Source organism: Setaria italica, chromosome III (genome assembly GCF_000263155.2).
Source record: "Setaria italica strain Yugu1 chromosome III, Setaria_italica_v2.0, whole genome shotgun sequence".
NCBI classification, from domain to species: domain Eukaryota; kingdom Viridiplantae; phylum Streptophyta; class Magnoliopsida; order Poales; family Poaceae; genus Setaria; species Setaria italica.
In genome coordinates, this window is record NC_028452.1 from 39,452,627 (window position 1) to 39,473,970 (window position 21,344).

General features: G+C 46.5%; 1 protein-coding gene across 1 annotated transcript; it reads left to right on the forward strand.

The window, feature by feature from the left end:
- Positions 1 to 3,623: 3,623 nt before the first annotated feature.
- Positions 3,624 to 4,664, forward strand: LOC101761741 (putative cyclin-dependent kinase F-2). The gene has a single exon (XM_004963948.1). The coding sequence runs from the start codon at positions 3,624 to 3,626 to the stop codon at positions 4,662 to 4,664; it is 1,041 nt and encodes a 346-aa protein (XP_004964005.1).
- Positions 4,665 to 21,344: the final 16,680 nt, after the last annotated feature.

Sequence of the window (21,344 nt, forward strand, 5' to 3'; positions counted from 1 at the left end):
TTGTTGATCGCGTGCTAGGATCCCATGCTCTGTCAAAACTTATGATTCATATGTTGGGAGAACTACATCGAGGGGTGGGAAAGAAGGCAAAATCATATGCTCATGTTACTGATGAAGAAGAAACTTATGTTTTATGTTGTAATGCTTTGATTTAAGTAAGTAATTTAAATAGTTATACAGGTCAAAATAATAGATCGCATCTGGTATTTTTCAGTAAATTCCCCAGTATCACTGTTGTTCATATAAGATCAACCATGAGGCTGTGCACCGCGCCGGCCGCCGTGGGGCCATGCTCTGCGTCTGGCCATGCCGGCCCGACGCTCCTGTGCGCGGCGTCGGCCGCTGTGAGCCCCGTGCACTGCCGCATGGGCCCGTGCCGCTCCAGCCGCCATGCCACCGCGCCCACGCCGGCCGTGGGCCTCTGGGCGCCGGCCACCGAGCCGCGCGGCTGGTGCCGCTGCGGTTAGGGTGATGGCATGGTGAAGAGGAAAGCTCCCATTTTCGTGCACCTCATCCCACCCCACCTCCGTCGTCACTCGCACCATTGCCCAATGAATCTGCCGTAGCTGCGGGGTTGTGGCCAGGAGCCCAGGACCTCCTCGCCATCGAGAAACTGCTCAGCAACACGCGCAGAGATCACCTCCATCAACGCCAACACGTGAGCAAGTAATGACCCGTAGCAACGCACGGGCATTTCTGCTAGTTAAAACAAAAACACGTCAAACACCAGAAGGTGGAGGGGTAATTTGATCTTTAGCAGTTTAAATTAGCTAAGTTTAGCTAGGTTCAACCAGCTAAAAAAATCTTTAGCCAACTAAACTTTAACTGGGTCCTGGATCCATAGCAACTAAATTTAGCCAACTAAAATTTAGCTACTGAATCCAAACAGGACCTTAGTTTTTCCTTTCCCTTTGTTTTCCATGAGTATATCTTTATATTCCATGGGTCATATGATTTGTTCCATGCCTATATTTTTTTCCACAAGTTTTATATTTTTTTCCACGTGTATTGTTTAATTTCGCGAGTTTGTATGATTTATTTTTATGTATATTTTATTATTCCACTCAAATAATTTTTTGTTCTCTTCGAAGTCCTGACATTTTTCTATTAAAATAATTTACTATTTTAGCGGAACAATTTCATAAACCTGAAACATTTCTCCTGAATATATACAACATCTGTTCCTAATTCCTTAAAAAATGTTCCATATTCATAAATAAATGCTTTTTAAGAAACTATTACCTAAATATGATCATGTGTAGTCTTATTATGGAGGTCTTGTATAAAAAACATAATGGGACAAATAGAATTAAATTTGAGTTTTTGCTTTATAAATAATGACTTTTACCTAGATTTTAAGTGAAATCATCACCTTTGTTTGCACATGCATGTAAGTAGTTGGAGGAGTCCTTTTTTTACTGGCAAGGCTGATTGGGCCCATCACCAGGGAGGTACAATGCTTCGGCTGAGGTGGTTCACTCGAAGGAGGACCAGCAGTCCAGCACCAGGGAGGGAGAAGAAGCGCCAACAGTCCTCCGTAAAGACCGCGCCGTCGATGCAGTGGACGACGAGCGTTAAGACGCACTGGTACAGAACCACGCCAGGTGCAAAAAAAATCCCGGGAGGCCCCCCACACGCGCACATCGTATGATTTTTCACGCGAAATATGCACATGCACGCTACGTGGGATTCCATCCCACCTACACAACACATCTGACTATATAGGGCATGCAATCCTTTTGTATTAACTCTCGGGGGGCCCTTTTATCCCGGTTGGAAGACCCCTTTTTTTCCCGGTTGGTATTACAAACCGGGATAAAAGGGTTCGACGGATTTAGTCCTCTTTCAGCCACCCTATTGGGGACCCTTTTATCCCGGTTGGTATTACAAACCGGGATAAAAGGCCCTCGACCCTTTTATCCCGGTTGGTGTTTTAAATCGGGATAAAAGGCCTCTCAGGATCTTTTTTTTCCACTAACAATCGGGATAAAAGGTCCCGGTTGGTGAGCCCCCTCTAGTGATCGAGTTTTAGTCCCGGTTGGTGAACCTTTTGTCCCGGGCTAACTTTAAACCGGAATAAAAGGGGGCATATGGAAGGTGAGTTCTCTACTAGTGACGGGTCGGTCAGTTTCACGTAATAAAAAAATAAAAGGGCTAAGGTTAAATGGCGAGACTGTATCAGGACAGTTGGGTCTATATTCAATAATTTTAAAATTTTAATTTACTCAAACACCAAATCTAGGTCATCTGACGAGAGGATGAAAAAACTATGGATATCAGCAGACACAATGTTTCTCAAATAAATATGGGTTCCACATGTAAGTTGCTGCCCAAAGATGGTCATCAAAGACCCTCCCATGAAACTTTTTCTTGAAATTGCTCACCAAATGAAACATGCATTCCCTATGTTCAGCCTTTAGGAACACTTCACCTACCCCTGCCATCACTGGCTATCCACAATCAGTGCATATAGATAGACCCCTAGGTGATCCTATGGCATCTCGAAGTTGTTGCATGAACCAGATCCAATTGTCATTGGTTTCAGAATCAAAAACTCCAAAGCAAACAAGAAAAAACCAATTATGGCCGTCAACAGCGGAAGCACTAGCTAGCTGGCCCTTGAATCTGCCGGTCAGAAAAGTGTTATCTATTGCTAAATACGTACCCTTCAAGCCATTCGTGCTATTCTTATGCTTCTCCCATATTCTGCTGCGATGTGGACCCCGTAGCCGTGCCCGACGCCGAGGCTGAGCACGCAGCACATGCGGTGTGCCTCAACCCCAATCCCGCGACCGTGCCTGAGGATGAGGCCCCAGCGGCGCTCGAGGCTCTATTGAGCCCCAACACGAGTGGAGCGCGCCAGGGAGCCCGCCGCGCGTGGTCACCAGGGGCCACGTCCTCGTCATCCGCAAGGCTGTCGACCCCCACACCCTCCGAATCCGCACCGCAGCTACCCATGGTGTCGTGTGCTGCCGCCGCCTTGCTATTTCCCTGCGCCGCCAACCGATTCTAGGGTTTGGGAAGGGGAATCAGTGGGAGAGAAGAGAGCGAGAGAGGCCTGGGTGCCTGGCCGCCTGGGGGAGTCGTGGGGGATTGGGAGAGGATGACGAGTCATGGCTGGCCCTATCCTTTGCTAGGGGCATTTTTGTCCACTCGTATTAAAATTGACGGAAGGGGTAACGGAACCAAACGGGAGTGTGAAGAAATTTTACATTGGTGTGAAAGGAAGGGCTTCATTTTAGTGGTGTCATGCAGGGAAATTTCCCTTTAATTTCAGTGTATGCATCCGTATAGAATTCTTGGCAGGCATCTAGCGACGCCGAAGGAGATCGAGCGTCCCTTTTTCGCCAACCTCTTGTATGACTGATTGACTTATGTATGAGTCAGAAACCCTAGGTTTGCTTGGCTTTGACGTATACGTCGTCCTCAATTGCTTGCTGTTGCTGGACGACGAGAGTCGGAGACGCGGAGCATGTCCGACTCCGATTCTTTGCTGGCAACCAATCTCACGTTTCCGAATGTCTCCCGATATACACATTATTGGCCTTTACCACTCGCCGCACCAAGCACCAACCCTCCTGTCCAATCCAGCGTCTCGATCTCCCTTCCCCACTCGCGACGCGATGCAGCAAACCGCCGCAGTCGCCGCCGTCGGAGACCACACCGCCGCAGGAGTGCCCCGCAAGAGGCAGCGCATTCCCATCGCCAGCGCTCAGGACTACGAGGAAGTCTGCTGCCTCGGCGCCGGCAGCTTCGGCGTCGTCACCAAGGCGCGCCATCGCGCCACCGGCGAGACCGTCGCCATCAAGCGCCACCGATCCACCGACGGCCGCAACGGGGAGCTCCTGCGTGAGGCGCGGTTCCTCGACGCCTGCGGGGGCCTCCCTTTCCTCGTCGGCTACCACGGCCTCGCGCGCGACCGCGCCACCACGGAGCTCTGCCTCCTCATGGAGTACGTCGGCGGCCCGACCCTCCGCGACTACCTGCGCGATCGGCGCCGCCGCCACAGGCCGCCGCTCCCGGAGTCCACGGTTCGCGCCGCGATGTGGCAGCTGCTGACGGGGGCCCGGGGGATGCACGAAAGCCGCGTGGTCCACCGGGACATCAAGCCCGCCAACATCCTCGTCGGCGACGACCACCGGATCGTCAAGATCTGCGACCTCGGCCTGGCGATCTACACGTCGGAGCCGCCGCCGTACGCGCAGGCCGGCACGCTGACGTACATGGCGCCAGAGGTGCTGCTGGGGAAGAACGACTACGACGCGCGCGTGGACGCATGGTCGCTGGGCTGCGTCATGGCGGAGCTCCTCGAAGGGTGGCCGCTGTTCTTGGGCAACGTCGAGGCGGAGCAGCTCTCGGCGATCTACGAGGTGCTCGACGACATGCCGGACGACGGCCACCGGCACGACGGGCTGCGCGAGCTCTTCCCCGAGGAGACGCTGTCCAAGGATGGGTTCGAGGTCCTGAGCGGCCTTCTCGCGTTAGACGCTGAGAACCGGCTCACGGCAGAGGCCGCATTGAAGCTGCCGTGGTTTGACAACGTCGGCGCACTGGCGCTGCCGAAGGAGGAGGAGGTGGTAACCGCGTCGGCGATGGTGCCCAAGAAGAAGAAGCGGCTGCTTATCACTCTGCCGCCACTGCCAAAGAAACCTAAGGTCTTCTGAGCGCAACTTGGGTGTCATATGTCGTTGCACTGCATGTGTGTAAAGATTCAATTCTTTGATTTCTTTTGTAGCAATACAGAATCAACTTGCATTGGTGTAATGGCTGTTGTAATAGGTGAGCTTTTGTGAAATATTATGATGGAAAAATACTGAGATCAATTACACTACGACAAGCGCTATACTGGTACTGTTTTGAATGAATTCACTTGTACTTGGCATCTCTGAACTTTGTTGCTATAAGCTATGCTGGCATTCCATGATAGGTGCACAACGTCTCTAATAAGCTAGGCAGATTATGCACAAGAAGAAAGTGTGCCAAAACAATACCTATATAGCCAAGCAAACTACATCATATTATTAGCTCCATATATGATGACTTACATGTTGCACATCTGTATATAAGTTACCAAAAAATCCAAAAATATGTATGATTAGAGTTGGAGGAATTAGAGTTTGGTATTGAGGATTTAGCGTTTAGGGTGCTGATTTACTTGCTCAGCTGTAGAGGGATGGTCCGGTGGCATTGGCTGGGCCAGGAATACCAAAAAATGTTTGGGTCCGTGCAATTAGCCTGTGAGTTCGTCCACAAGGCTGCTTTCAGCCCAATTAGTATGTACTAGCAGCCTTTGTCCGGTTTGTGATTCGTGTAAGGTGCAATTTCAACCCACCTGATGTGTCTAGGTCTAGGTGTGCTAGCTTAGGACCAACTAAAATTTAGCTAGCTAAACTTTAGAAACATTCTTTTAGCTAGCTAAAGTTTAACTAGGGATGTTTGGATCCACTAGTTAAATGATAATTGAAGAGGTATTTGTCTATTCTACCCCTCCCTTCCACTTTATTTAGAAACTTTTCCCCAGGTGTTTGAGGGGAAAAATCACACGAAGATTTTCTAACCGCAGGCATGCCAATGTACTAAGTACACAAAATAAGAGGGTGTTTGGTTCCATGGACTAAAACCTTTTGGACTAAAATCTGCACTTTAGTTGGACTAAACAGCCAAACACTTGGACTAAAAGTGGACTAAAGTCCTTTAGTCCTTTAGTCCACAAAACTAGACTAAAGTGGATTGGGGACACCCCTACCCCTCATCTACTGCCCCCCCCCCGCCCCCAACGCCCTCCCACTCCGCACCGGTCCGGTCCCCTCCCCAACCCGATGTCCACCCCATCCATACTGCCGCCCTGCCCGCACTCGCCGCACACCGCCTCTCCTCACACCTGTTGCGCTTCCTCCACCGTTGCCTCCATGTGCGCCCGCTCAGGTGCCTCGAGATCCGCCGCGACCCGTGCGAGCTCCCGCGCTGCTCCCTGCTGTCGCGACCCCATCCCCCTCCCCCTACCTCTACACCTGCCTCTCCTGCGCCGCCATCTTCTGCCCCTCCCACACCGCCTCGCACGCCTATGCCTCTGCGGGCCTCGGCCACCAGATCACCGTCGATGTTGACCGCGCCGAGCTCTTTTGCAGCGACCAGGTCTACGATCCCGACTTCGACCACGCCGTCTTCCTCGCCCAATCCTCCTCGCTCCTCCCCTCCACCTCCTCGACCTCTGCGCCCCCAACGCCTCGGAAGCACCGCCGTGTCGATTACCGCAGTGGGGGCGGTGGGATCGAGCAGGATCGGGGAGGTGAGGGAGGGGTCGGTGGGGAAGAGGCAAAGGAGGTGCCGGTGAGGGAGGGAGGGAGGGTAGCGTGGAAGGATGGCAGGAGGCGGCGCAGGGGAACGGTGAGCGGCATGCAGAGGGGCAGCACACGGATGGTAGGGAGAGGGAGGAAGGGAGGCTGGCGGCACGGATGGGTGGTAGGGAGGGAGGTGTCGGGAGGAGTTGGGCGGTGCTTGGTGCCAGGAGGAGGCAGCGCAGGGGTGGGTTGGGGAAATAAGGGTAAAATGGTCTTTGTTCAACAGCATTTAAGTACTTTAGTCCACTTTAGTCAAGGAACCAGACAGCTACTTTAGTTCAAATTAGTCCACGGACTAAACTTTAGTCCATGTACTAAAGGGACCAAATAGGGCCTAAATAGACAAAGGTTAGGGAACAGAAACTTTATTCATATTTAATAAAATACAAAAACCGGTTCCCTAATACACATGTGCGCTCCAAAGCGTGTTGCTGGACAAATCCGACTTGAACGATGTGGTCTTCTAGCTCCCGGAGCCTCGAAAGACTCTAGCTTGCAGAGCATCTCCGATTCCACTGCTGTGGTCATCACCTTCGATTTTCGCTTCACATTCATCATGCATGTGTAGTATTGGTGTAGATGTGGGCGTCGACGTTGTCCATGACCAGATCGGTGTCCATGAGCCGGTGTAGCGCAGCTGGGACATCAGCTCCGCCCGCCCGTGCCATCCGGCCTAGTCGGTCGCGAACGGCGGTGTAGTCGATGTTGTTGAGGAGCATGCATGTGGAAGACGTGTAGCTGAACCGTCGTGGACGCTTGGGCAGCATCGTTGATGTAGAAGTTGTTGAAGAAGGAGGTGTCGCCGGCCTCGGTGTCGTCCAGCTGGGACATCAGCTTCTCGCCCTCCGCCCTTGGTGGTGTCGTGTAGCAGTTGTCGATGTAGACGCAGTAGATGTGCGGTCGGCGTATAGCTGGACTGGTCGGCGACATCCCAAAAGCTTGGTCGTCGAGGTTGAGGTGGCCATCGACGTCGTTGCCATCCTAGACGTGTGAAGGGCGTCACGGTCAACAGCTTGTAGTAGTGACGCATCTGTACATAGATGCATGTCTCCATAATCCTCCGGTGGCTTGCTTGCTAGCTATTGCAGCACATGCGCACGTACTGGGCAATCAGGTGATGCTCCACTCGTGACGTCTCCAAGTCCAAGTGATGGACTTTAATTACTTGCTTGCTTATTAAAGGCTCGTAAGTGCACGGCCATGCAAATGCACGAGTGCACACATAATTGCCAGTTTGCCTCCCGAGCCTTGCTTGACGATGCTGGCCCAATGACCGTCCTCGCCGGCTCCTTGAACGATCACGCATCGCCTTGTGGTGGCAGCGTTGTCTTGGTGTCCCGGCAGCTTGCTCCGTCACTGCTCCCGGCAGCCTGGCATCGTCTTGTCATCACTGCTAAAGAACTGACTTTAGATCCCATCCCCTTTAGTCTCGGTTTAATTTCAATATGGAAGAAAAGAGGGTGCGCCACAGTAGGCTGGAATGGGGTGCACCTTTACTCTCGGTTCTTTTTTTTTTGCAACCGTGACTACAGGCCACCCTTTAGTCTCAGCTAAAACGGCTAATTTTTGGGCACCGACGGCGCCACCCTTTACCCCCGGTTGGAGCCACCAACCAGGATAAAAGATCCAACCTTTTGTCCCGGTTGGAGTTACCAACCGGGATAACCGGTTTACTCCCTGTTGGTAATTCCAACCGGGACAAAAGGTTGGATGTTTTGTCTTGGTTGGCGTTACCAACCAGGAGTAAACACCAACCAGGACAAAAGCTCTAATCTTTTGTTCAGGTTGGATTTACCAACCGGGATAAAATCTTATCTACAAGAGTTTCTTCATCCTCCACTCCTCCAGCCCGAGCCACTCCACTCCACAAAGACAGAGAAGCTCATCCTCTCCATGGTGCCGAAGCAAGCCTAGGGGAGGTGCTGCTGAATTTTTTTCCTCATTTCCGCGGAGATTTCACTTATCCAAAGTGTTTTGAAGGTTAGCTACTTCATGCTCCATTCATTTATTGTTGTTAATCTTTGTTTTATACTTTAGAGAGGGAGAAAAATGAGTTTGTTTGTTGTTAAGCATGTAGAGGATTTGTATTTATACATGTTTTGAGCTACAATATGATGGATAGTTTGAATGTGAGGGAGAATGGACAGTAAATGTGAGGTAGAATTGAGATTATTTCAATTTTATGTATTAGGGAAAAATTAGAGTAAATGTGTTTTTAATATTTATAAATTAGCCATACAAACTGTAGGTGTAATTTCATACTTTAGTACTTTTCAGATAGAGGTATGGAATTAGCCATTTTTAGAATAAGTAAATTATGTGGGAAATATTGAATTTTTTAATAGTTTAGTTATTTGTAAATTAAATATGAGCTAAATAATTTGTGGTACATAGAGATGGCTTCTGATGTTGGATGTAGTGGCGATGGTGGGGGAGATCGTCGTTCCTCTCGCGGCAAGGGGAAAACCATAGTTGGCCCTCACGATAAGCCGAAAAACATGAGTGCGTGGGAGAAAGCAATGCTTCATTATTTGCAAAGATGTCATGAAGATGTGTTGCGGCGGGTCAGGAACCTCCTTTTGGTGGTCGTTATGCTCCACCGCCAATTCCAGGTGTTTTAGGTCCACTTATAAGTACTACCATTGCAGGAGGTACAAATAAACCACATGATGAGGCTGCGTCAGCGAAACCTTCGTCTTCGCTTCCCAAGGATACTTGAAGTCCTTGTAGATAGTACTTAGTGGATGGTTTGTCGTAGTGATCATGTTGTTGTTGCTCTCAAGTTTAAATTTGTGTATTTCTATGTAAACTTTTAGCAATATTTAAGTTTGTCGTAGTGTATCATGTTGTTTGCTTCTGAAATTTTAATTTGTGTATTTCTATCTAAAATTTTAGCAATGTGATAGATAGTTTTATTGTAATCCATGCGCTCAATGCAGTAACCAGAAGTGCTATTCAAAGGCTTCCTGGGGGACCATTCACAGCCACTTGTTTAGATACGGTTTCACACCTAACTATTTGGTTTGGACCCATCACGGCGAAAGAGGGGTTGTAATGGAAGACGGTGAAGAGGAGGAGGATGATGAAAACATTCCGGACTGTGCTATAGGCCAAGCTTTTGCAGATAATACAATGGGTGAAACTGATGAAGATGAGTTTGCAGAAGATGGCCATACTGATGACCTCGATCAGATGCTTAGGGATGTACCCAGAGATTGCGAAACTCAGAAGGAAGCATCAAAGTTGCAGTGCATGATAGATGATCACAGGAAATTGCTATACCCAGATTGCCAATGAGGCCATAAAAAACTAGGTACCACACTAAAATTTATACAATGGAAGGCCAAAAATGGTGTGTCCGATAAGGCATTAATGATTGTTTGCCCTCTTGATTAATGATAGATGATAGTGATGCAGTAAAATAATTATTTAAGAAGGTAATATAACTAGTGTAGAATTAATGAGTCATTCAAACTTATTGTAAATATAATTGCTAATTAAATATATTTTTGCATGTTTGAAATATGTAAAGTTTTAATTTTTGCTTCATGAAATCCAGCGAATGCCGGCAAGATCCGATGCCTACAAGTTCCACCCGACGAGGATAAATTTCCAAACAGAAGCAAAAAGAAATAGTATAGAATTTATGACTATATAAAACTTATTGTAAACAAACTTGCTAATTTAATATATTTTTGCATGTTTGAAATATGTAAATTTCTTATTTTCCGCTTTCTGAAATCCAGTGAAAACATAAATAGAATAAATTTCCAAATAGAAGCAAAAAAGAAATAGTATAGAATTTATGACTAGTTAAAACTTATTGTAAACAAACTTGCTAATTTAATATATTTTTGCATATTTGAAATAGGTAAATTTCTTATTTTTTGCTTCCTAAAATCTAGTGAAAACATAAATCGAATAAACTTCCAAAAACCAGTCGGGAGATGAAAAATAGAAGAAGGCCCCCATTTATCCAGTTATAAAGTAGAACCGGTAAAATGGTACTTTTTGATTCCCGCCTGAAAGTACCCATTTATCTTGGTTGATCATAAATCGAGATAAAAGGGGGGCCTTTTATTGTGGGTGATCATAAACCGAGATAAAAGGATTCCCCCTTTTATCTCTGTTTGTATTAGAAACAAGGGTTAAAATGTCCTTCGATCCCGATTTCAGTTACAAACCGGGATAAAAGGGGGTCCTGTATCAAAGTTATAGCATCTTCTACACACACACCCCCCACGCACGCCCAACACTTAGCAAAATTTTCACTCGTCATCCTCGTCCCGCACGCCGCTGGCCTCTGCCATCGCCGCTCCTCGTCACCGCCACCGGCCCATCCTATTCGTCGGCCTCCTCCATCTCTGTTGTTGCCGTCATCATCTTCGCTCGCAATCATCGCCGGCCTCCTGCTCCGTCCCCGTTGCCGCCGCCGGCGCGTCCATCCCCGTCGCCGCGAACTCCGCGCGTGCCCCTCATCGTGCACCGGCGCCACCTCCTCCCCGTTGTCATAGCCGTCTCTGTCACCATGACCGCCGTCCCCGTCGCTAGCCGGCCGGCCACCTCCCCTGTCGTCGCCGCACGTCCTCATCACCGTCGCGCCCTCCTCCAACTCGAGCCATCCCCCGAATTAATTTTTGAAATTTGGTAGATTGCATACAAAATAAATTTTGTATATATTTAGGTCCCGTTTGGATCATTGCAGTTTGTAGAATATAGTTGTATACTTCTAATTAATGCTTAGAAATTAATTAAACTTTGGTACAAATGTTTCGAAATTTTTGTTGAAATGCTTAGAAATTAGTTGAAATTTAGTACATTTTGTATATTACATTTTGTATGTTACATTTTTTATATTATATTTTGCATAGTATATTTTGTATATTTCAAAAAAATTTGTTGAAATGAATTTTTTTCATGGTTGTTCTATATATGATTTCATGTACAAAGTAGTTGAGATCGGATGGCAGACGACAAGGCCAGAAGGTATCTAATGGAGCGGATTATTGCTGGTGATAGTAGTTCCAATCTTTCCATACCGTACACCGATGAAGAGGGTAGCCAGGCAGACATGTTTCTCAACCTGTCTGCTGATGGCAATGAAGAGCTTGAGCCCCAGCAAAACGTTACCGTGGTAGAAGGTTCCTACGAGGTATAGATCATATTTTAACCCTCTCTCTATATAATATATGATCTTATTCATTATTACTATGTACTAATTAATTAATGAATCTTGAACTGTTAGCCCTTTAGATTGACGAACCATCGTCCAAAGCCTCGAGGTCCTTCCAAGGTGAAGACTGGAACAAAAAAGGCTATCATCACGGAAGTCACAGAAGAGGGCAGGCTGGTTGCTCCTGAAAAAGTGGCAACACAGTATGTGAGTCAGATCAGGGTAATCGTAAGGGAGAACGTGCCCATCAGCATAAGGGAATGGAAGGGCAAAACAACTAATCCATACGCGCTCCAGGATACAGAAAAGAATATGCTGTGAGAAAAAGTTCAGAAACATTTCACATTTCTCGACGGATATATTGAAAATGATGTGAAAGTGTGGACACTGAAGAAGATGGCCACACAATTCCACACATTCAAGAAGATGTTGGATACCACCTACATTAAGAAGGGCCGAACTCTAGATTTTACTGTGTATCCACAGTGTAAGACCGCCGGGAGGTATTTGTACAATACAAGAGCACCGAAGACAGTAAGAACAAGGTCGCCCAGAACACAGGCAATGCTGGGGGGAAGGAGTACCATCATAAGCTAGGGCGAGGTGGTTACGCCAAAGCAATTCCCAAATGGAATCAGATGGAAAAAGACCTGACTTAGCGGGGTATCGTACCAGGAACAATTGATTGGCCCGAACGATCGGAAAATTGGTATTACGCTCATGGAGGTGAGATAAACCCAAATGATGGGACGCTGATCTTCGATGACCTGTTACGTGAAGCGGCCACAAAGCTTGACAAGATTATTAAAGATGTTCAGGATGGGACATTGATGGTGTGCCGAGAGAATGATGAGCTCACAGTGGCCCTCGAGAATCCCGAACACCCAGGACATACCCGAGGGTTCGGGCTTGTTCTGTGGAAGTTCGCATTCTGAGGTGACTTGGACATGTACACAAGCCAGAACTGAAGAAAGGAGCAAAAGGATGAGAGGTGGCGGCGCATGATAGAATCCAAACTGCAATTTGTAGAAGTAAGAATGCAGGAGGGAGGCAGTAGTTGAATGGTCGACGCATTTGCCAGCACTTCTCAACACCTTGGGAGCAGCTGTGCGTGCACAGGGCTCCCTGAGCCACATACTGGATTACCCGTGGAAGAGCAACTATCCCCTAAGGATGCCATCACGCAACGCACCACATGTGAGCTGCATAGACCGATCGGCAACCTCAGCATTAAGGTACGTATATATACATAATATTTATGCACCGGAGCCTCGGGAGTACTTTGGCAATTTGAAGTTCAAGAACTTCATTTCTTTTATATATCCAGGTGACGTACGGGAGTGCCTTGCCAATCCTGCCAAATCGTACATGCCATGGTATGAAGATTCCACCTAGCTATGCCAGTGTTGGTGTAGAGAGAATCCCTGATAGCCAATTTGAAGGCCTAGAGCTTGACTTCCCAGCAGGTGATGGGTCAACAACACTAGGAGAAGTGGTTCACGGGGTCATTCTATGACCCAAACGCTACATCATCATCCCCGGCGTGGAGGCACCTCCTCAGAGCTCAAGACCACTCTCCGCAAATCCACTGCAGCGACCATCTCCTCAAACATCCAGACCATCATCTCCACCACAACCTAATCTACGATCAAGGTCTCCATCTCCACCACATCCTAGTGGTTGGAGCGACGACAACGACAACAACACCCTTCCACGATCACCTTCGTCGGGACTAAGAGCACCATTTAAGAAGTCGCGACTACGGCCTCCCAAGCCAAGATAGCGTAAGAAGAAAACAAAGGAGCCTGAGGTGACTCCTGAGGAACGCTGAGAGGCAATGACTCATGAGGAACGCTGGACCGAAATCCAAGTGCAAGCTAGTGAGTGGTTGAGGAAATAGAGGGAATTAAGAAAAACAAGGGAGATAGAGCCACCGCTAGTAGATCGAAGAGAATTACATAAATTCATCAAAACTCAAGAACAAGCCAAGAAAAGTCAACCACTACTATCGAACTATGAATGGGCATTAGTAAAGGTTGATGAGAAGAAAAAAAGGAAAAAAGTCGAGCTGCCAACTGCACCGCCAAGTGAACCGAAATGGACCTTTGAGCTAGGCAAGCCTATAGTTAGCCCTGACTCGCTAAGGAAGCTATCAACGAAGATGTACGAATTCCATCAATGGTACATGAAGTTGTTTGCCGACGAGAGGGAGATGTTGGGCCTTAGATAAAACCGATAGATTTTCATGGCGAAGGCAAGTCAGTTCTGTGGCTACGATTCAAGGATATATACGAAGTGTACCATCATGGTGCCCTAGGCGTCTCTTTGATGAGCGTCTGGACTCTGTAAGTGTACGTTTATATGTACATGTAAATTTTGGCTCATATCATTTTTTTTTGCATGCATCACCATACTAATTAACTTTGTCTTCTATTTTATGTAGGATGCTAATTCGAACGTGCCGGCATGAAGTGTACCTCCATATTGGCTTCATGGATCCATCTATAGTGAGCCAAGCCCAGATACAAGATTTTCCAGACAAAACGTTGCTGGCAGTATACAATTCCTTAGATAGACAAAAATTAAAGGATCACATACTACTTCCATACAACTTCAAGTAAGTGTGTGTATACCATCTATATTCGTTGTCTTTTTCCTTACCTGATTAATGTTAGTTACCTCTAATATATATGAACATTTACGTACGCAGCTCCCCTGGATCCGCATTATTATTAACATTGATCGAAGTCACGTCACTGTCTTCAATTCGTTAAGGAGAGATCCGAAGGAGTACCAAGACGTGCAACACACACTAGACATGTAATAATTCTGGACCTCTATCTCTATACAAAATTTTATTTCCTAAATTTTCACCTAACACTATATAATTCATTATTTTAATCTGTAGAGCATGGAGACAATTCATCAGGGCAGACAGATCAGGTCAATTCAAAGAAAAACTTACATGGAGAACAGACTTCCCGGTACGTATGAAGTCTGCACATTTTGTACATTGTATAGCGTGAATATTTAATAACTTAATTATTTTTTCCCACTACAATGCTTAATACAGGAACCTGGGAATGATAATCTATGTGGCTACTATGTCTGTGAGCACATGCACAATTTATTAGGATCCAAGACCATCAAGGCCACGGAGCACGAATTTAAAGTATGTAAAATAAAATTATTAATAGTTATTTATTTTCTACAATTGTTCGTATAAAATTCACATATATGTATCCAAATTACAGATGTGGAATATTCAATTGGGACTCTTAAAGAAGGAAAGAGTAGCAGCAATATGTGAAGGTCTCATTGGATTCCTGATAGACGAGGTGGTAAATCCACAAGGAGACTTTCATTATGATGGACGAAAATTAGACGCTCTCAATATATATATATATATATATATATATATATATATATATATATATATATATATATATATATATATATATATATATATATATAGTTTGATTTAGTTTATATATATATGTAATACGTACGCTAATTAGATTTGTATATATATATAGTACGCTAAGAATTGTATAGTATTTGTATAAATACTTGTTTGATTCATTTAAATACTTGTTTGATTCGTTTAAATACTAGTTTGATTAATTTCATTATAAAAAAAGTTCTCAACTACTAAAGGTTAACTAAAGGGGTACGTGAGATATGCACGAAATTATAGGCGCCATGCAGGCGCCTGCATGGTGCTGTACGCACGTACTTTAGTCCCGGTTAGTGGTCTTTAGTCCCGGTTTGTAACACCAACCGGGACTAAAGGGGTCTGTCCACCGCCTGGCGTGGCAGCCCCATTAGTCCCGATTAGTTTTACAAACCAGGACTGAAGGAGGGTCTTATATCCTGGTTGAGGGATTCGTGATAAAAGACGCCCCTTTTATCTCGATGGATTAATTCCGGATGCATTTTCAAGAGATATGCAATCTACGAACCGGTACTAATACCGAGTTCTCTACCAAGTTCTCTAGTAGTGCGTCACCACAGCTCCACCGGTAGCAGCATCATCGTCTTCTCAGCAGGACCGTCTTGTCGTCCCCCGCGTAGTAGCTCCGCGGCGGCATCATCGTCTTGGCACCGTTCTCGTCATCGTCAGCAGCGCCTTCTTGTCATCTTGGTGCACGGCAGCCTCGCGGCACCGCCACCGTCATCTGGGGGCATGGCAGTCTAGTGGCGCCGCTGTCGCCGTCTTGGTCGCCTTGGTGTCGCTCTCCCGGCAGCTTCGTACGTAGTGTCAGCAACGGCGACAGCAACTCCCGCCCCTCCGGCAGCCTAGCGTACGTCATCCCCACACCTCTTCCGGTAGGCTCGAGAACCATCTTCAGCTTCGGCGGATGTCCACGCCTCCACGGACCTCCATTGCCATCGGCGTCCTTGCGAGCTGCATCATCTTCGTGGGCTTGCCGTTGACGTCGAGCTCTGGACGGCATGGCCGTGCAAGGCCACTGCCATCGCATCTTGCGTCCGCGACAGCGCAGCAACATCGTGCCACCGCCATTGTTCCTTGTCTGGTGCCTCCCGTCTTCCTTATCATCTTCGGTAGCTCGCGGCGTCGCGATCGCCATGGACGTCGCGCCTTCGTTGTGAGTAGCACTACGGGAAAGCTATAAATTGCCGAGTGCCCCAGGCACTCGGCGAAACCCTAAAAACACGCGGCAACGTGTTTGCCGAGTGTAACACTCGGCGAAGAGCACACGGCAAAATTTCACTCGGCAAAGCTAATTTTCCCGAGTGTCTTTGGTCGGGCACTCGGCAAAGAGTGTGCCGAGTGGAAAAAAAACACACGGCAAACAATTTTTTCAAAAAAAATAAAAAAAACATACCCCGGCCACCGGGGGCAGCTCCAGTTGGTCGCCGCCGCCGCCGCCAACGCCGCTGCTGCCATCTCAACCATTGCGACGCCGCCACCATCCGCGGCAGCTCGAAGCCGCCGCCACACCCGGTCCACCGCCGCCACGCCCGGTCCACCAGCTGCTCGAAGCCGCCGCCACGCCCGCCACCAGCTCCAGTTGCTCCGCTGCCGCCACGCCCAGTCCACCAGCTGCTCGAAGCCGCCGCCATGCCCGGTCCACCAGCTCCGGCTGCTCCGCCGCCGCCACCACCGCCTGCTCCGCCCGCCTTGGAGTGCGCCGCCGCTTCTCCATCCCACCGCCGCCCAAGCTTCCTCCCGCCGGCCCCCCTCCCCGTCGGAGCCCGGCCGCCGGCGCACGAGCAAGGCGGCGGCGACGCACGCACGGGGTTGGGGCGGAGTGAGGTGGTAGGGGCGCATGCGCGGGGCCGGGGGCAGAGCATGGCGACGGCGGGGCAACGGAGACGGAGTGGCGGCCGGAGCGTCGCGCGCCCGGAGGCGGCGGGGATTGCAAGCCGCCCACCCAGGTATAATCCCACCTCGCCAATTTACACCCGAAATCACGTGCTTAAAACCCGGGATACGGATACGGGTAATGTCTCCAATGTGGGCGGAGCGCAGACGCTGACGCCGCGAGGCGGAGCTCATGCACTTGAGCACCGGCGCGACATTGCTCGGGCAAACTGCCAGCCGGCGGTACACCGCGTCAATTTGCGGGAGACATTATTGCGGCCACCACGGCCATCGTGGACGACAATAATCTCTGGTGAGGTGAGCTTCTGGTCGATTTCTCTTGGTCTTTGGTTGCCATCAATCTCCCAGGAATCCACCATTCGTCATGTGGAACCTTGATTCCAGTGCTTGACTGATGATTCAGATCGTGAAGATGAGCAGGTGTGTAGCAGCAGTTGGATCTGGTTAACTAGCTCCTGACGTACACCACTTGTGATGCATGCTAGGTGCTCGATTAAATTACCACTGCACATATGTTATCTGAAATGAAGAATCATAAATTGCCTGGACACCAAGGAATTCAAAGGCTGCTGCAATGGAAGGGGGCCGAGGACAGAGTATATGGGGAATACATTACAACTAGATCCACAAACTGCAAACTGCAAAGCTAAATGGTTGTCGTTTGAAAACCACAAACTGCAATTGAAGGTTAGTTAACACCATCTGATCTTTCCTGAGCTGAACTGTGAACTTTTGAGAGTTAGAGCGAATGTGCCATAACATGCTAATGCCAAATCTTTTTCTTTATTAATTGACTATGTTCAATTCTCAGGTTGCTACAACAGGATATTAATGTGCAGTGAGGTGTTGTTTATTGTACTACGAGGAGTGCAGCTGCACTTCAATTAGTTTGGCCACTCGATTTAAGGTGATGAATCTGTACTTATCTAACACCCACTCACTATGAGGTGATGTTCTAATACTATGCTTGTAGCTGACATTTTTTACCTAATGTTCTCAAGTGGTACTGATCAAGTGTAGCTATATATGTTGCTTGTCTGATAAAAAAAAGGAGCAACCTGTTCATATAGAATGTTTTTGAGAATAGTCAATATTTTAGGTTGTATAGATACAGCTGCAATGAAACCTTCTCAGTGATACATTCTTTGACCTAAGCTAGGTCAGCGTTGGGCCTTCAAATCGAACTCTCATTTGATGTGCATGTGTATATATAAAAAGGTTTGATGAATCAGTGCTGGCTTCCTGCGTTAACATATTCTGGCCAGTGGTGTGTTAGTCTTTGACACCTCTCAGATACTGTTGTTGTTTTTCCCCTTACATTAGAAAGCATGCTAGGATTTAGTACCTGAGAGGTGAAAGTAATTTCTTTGACACCTCTCAGATTCTGTGTTGCTTGGATGTGAAAGTAAATTGACTATATTCAAACTTGATGTATGATGGAACTCTTGTTCCCGTTTTAACATTGCGAACTTCAAGGGATAGGATCCTTATGCTGGATTGGCAGCTATTGCAACCTGTTCTCATGTTGATGCTGGAGGAGTTTGATTAAGCTTGAAAATTCATAATAATAGAAGCTATGTTTTACATCATATTGTTTTCTTTTTACAAAATTTTTATATGATAAGAACAGTGTTTTTATTGGTAATGCAATCAATGATCATACATCTTTGAAAAGTATGCTTTTATCGCCCTGAAATAATAGTCATTGCATTTATGCCTCAGACTGCCATACATCATTAACAGAATCAACTTGGTTTAATATTCGGGGGGGGGGGGGGTTATATTTGTGACTGAAGGTTCATACTATTTGATCGAGTCTTGATAGCTTCTCATTGTATATGCAACACGTCTGAATATGACCAAATTAAGGATGTATGCCCTGGACTAAATATGATAATAAGTTCACCTGAATATGATTAATATGATTTCTGAATATGTGTGGTAGATAATGTGAAGAATATCTGGTCCTAGGAATACTCATATTTGGACATGCTGCTGATTGATTCCTTTAGTTGTTTTCAGATAGTACCATTATTGTCTTGGAATCTTTGTCCTTTCTTAGGTAGAGATATAATTCTCCTTTTCCTTGTTCTGTCATGCATACTATTGGAAAAGCTACTAGCTGTTCATCCAAAGAATCATCCAACTGCAGAAGAGGTAATCCTTTGGTGCTCTCTTACCTTAATTTTTCTGGCGCATCGGTTTCATATATGACAGATGTTCCATATTCACTGATTATATGCCTTTCTAAGGTCTCGGTCAGGATTTCTTTATTTACTAATTAAGTTCCTATGGAATGTGCAAAACATTATCTTCCTCTGGTCAAGCGTTAGGCCATCAACCATTGAAGGTATAGATGACTCCTGTAGGTTCTCCATGTGATTATTGGATTTAAGGGCATTCTGTTGTAAGTTCAGAATCTGGTGTATTTACTTTAAGGCTAAAACTGTAGATTTGTATGTCTGCACATTACTTTTGTTAGCAAATCAGTTTCTGCCATTTCAGTTGGCTGAAGATTTAGTAGCTCTAAGGATTGGTCCATAGTTTTTGTCCTCTACATGTCAAAGTTACTTCATATTCCTTTTTATTTTAATACCATTCTATAGTTATTTTGTGATACATGCTAAAATTATGACCAAATTTCATACTTAAAATGTTGGTGGTTGCTATCTGTAGCATTACTTAAGAAGGTTTAATATCAGCCAAGCACAACTTGTAATTCCTTTAAAGTTTATTTCTAGGATCCAGATGACATTGTCAATATGAATTATTCATTCTGTGCTTGTGAAGGGATAGCCACCTGCCACCCCAAATATCCAAGTGGGAAACATAAGCAGATTGATAAGGTGAATCAGCTTAGTTTTTCACTAAGAGGTGGACCTGATAATTCCCATATTTGAGGGGGCTTCAGAGGCGCGATGGGAAAGATAAAAAGAATTCTGCTCTAAAAAATTGGGTGGTAATGGAAAACACAAATCACTCAATGCATTTATCATCTCCCTTTGCATTTTATTTCAGAATCATGTAGGGAAATATTATATGTTGGTTTGAAATTCTCATGTCTTAGAATTTTAGTTCTGTATGCAGTTACAGTCATAGTTGTGGGTTTTAAGCCGGTTACAGTCATAGTTGTGGGTTTTAAGCCCTGTTTGTTAGAAATGGAAGTGTTTTAAGCTTGATTTGTGTGATTGAAATGGAAGTGTTTGCTTGATGAGCTTCTCCCAATGTAGTTTAGGTTTGATTATATTGCAAACTGTTGATGCTGGCCACTTTGCATAGTGAATTTTGCTATTGAGGTCGTGCGATTCAGAGTAATTGTTGATCGCGTGCTAGGATCCCATGCTCTGTCAAAACTTATGATTCATATGTTGGGAGAACTACATCGAGGGGTGGGAAAGAAGGCAAAATCATATGCTCATGTTACTGATGAAGAAGAAACTTATGTTTTATGTTGTAATGCTTTGATTTAAGTAAGTAATTTAAATAGTTATACAGGTCAAAACAATAGATCGCATCTGGTATTTTTCAGTAAATTCCCCAGTATAACTGTTGTTCATATAAGATCAACCATGGGGCTGTGCACCGCGCCGGCCGCCGTGGGGCCATGCGCTGCGTCTGGCCATGCCGGCCCGACGCTCCTGTGCGCGGCGTCGGCCGCTGTGAGCCCCGTGCACTGCCGCATGGGCCCGTGCCGCTCCAGCCGCCATGCCACCGCGCCCACGCCGGCCGTGGGCCTCTGGGCGCCGGCCACCGAGCGGCGCGGCTGGTGCCGCCGTGGTTAGGGTGATGGCATGGTGAAGAGGAAAGCTCCCATTTTCGTGCACCTCATCCCACCCCACCTCCGTCGTCACTCGCACCATTGCCCAATGAATCTGCCGTAGCTGTGGGGTTGTGGCCAGGAGCCCAGGACCTCCTCGCCATCGAGAAACTGCTCAGCAACACGCGCAGAGATCACCTCCATCAACGCCAACACGTGAGCAAGTAATGACCCGTAGCAACGCACGGGCATTTCTGCTAGTTAAAACAAAAACACGTCAAACACCAGAAGGTGGAGGGGTAATTTGATCTTTAGCAGTTTAAATTAGCTAAGTTTAGCTAGGTTCAACCAGCTAAAAAAATCTTTAGCCAGCTAAACTTTAACTGGGTCCTGGATCCATAGCAACTAAATTTAGCCAGCTAAAATTTAGCTACTGAATCCAAACAGGACCTTAGTTTTTCCTTTCCCTTTGTTTTCCATGAGTATATCTTTATATTCCATGGGTCATATGATTTGTTCCATGCCTATATTTTTTCCACAAGTTTTATATTTTTTTTCCACGTGTATTGTTTAATTTCGCGAGTTTGTATGATTTATTTTTATGTATATTTATTATTCCACTCAAATAATTTTTTTGTTCTCTTCGAAGTCCTGACATTTTTTCTATTAAAATAATTACTATTTTAGCGGAACAATTTCATAAACCTGAAACATTTCTCCTGA

Coding starts and splice junctions, on each gene's coding strand:
- LOC101761741 (XM_004963948.1), top strand. CDS start 3,624: ATGCAGCAAACCGCCGCAGTCGCCGCCGTCGGAGACCACACCGCCGCA.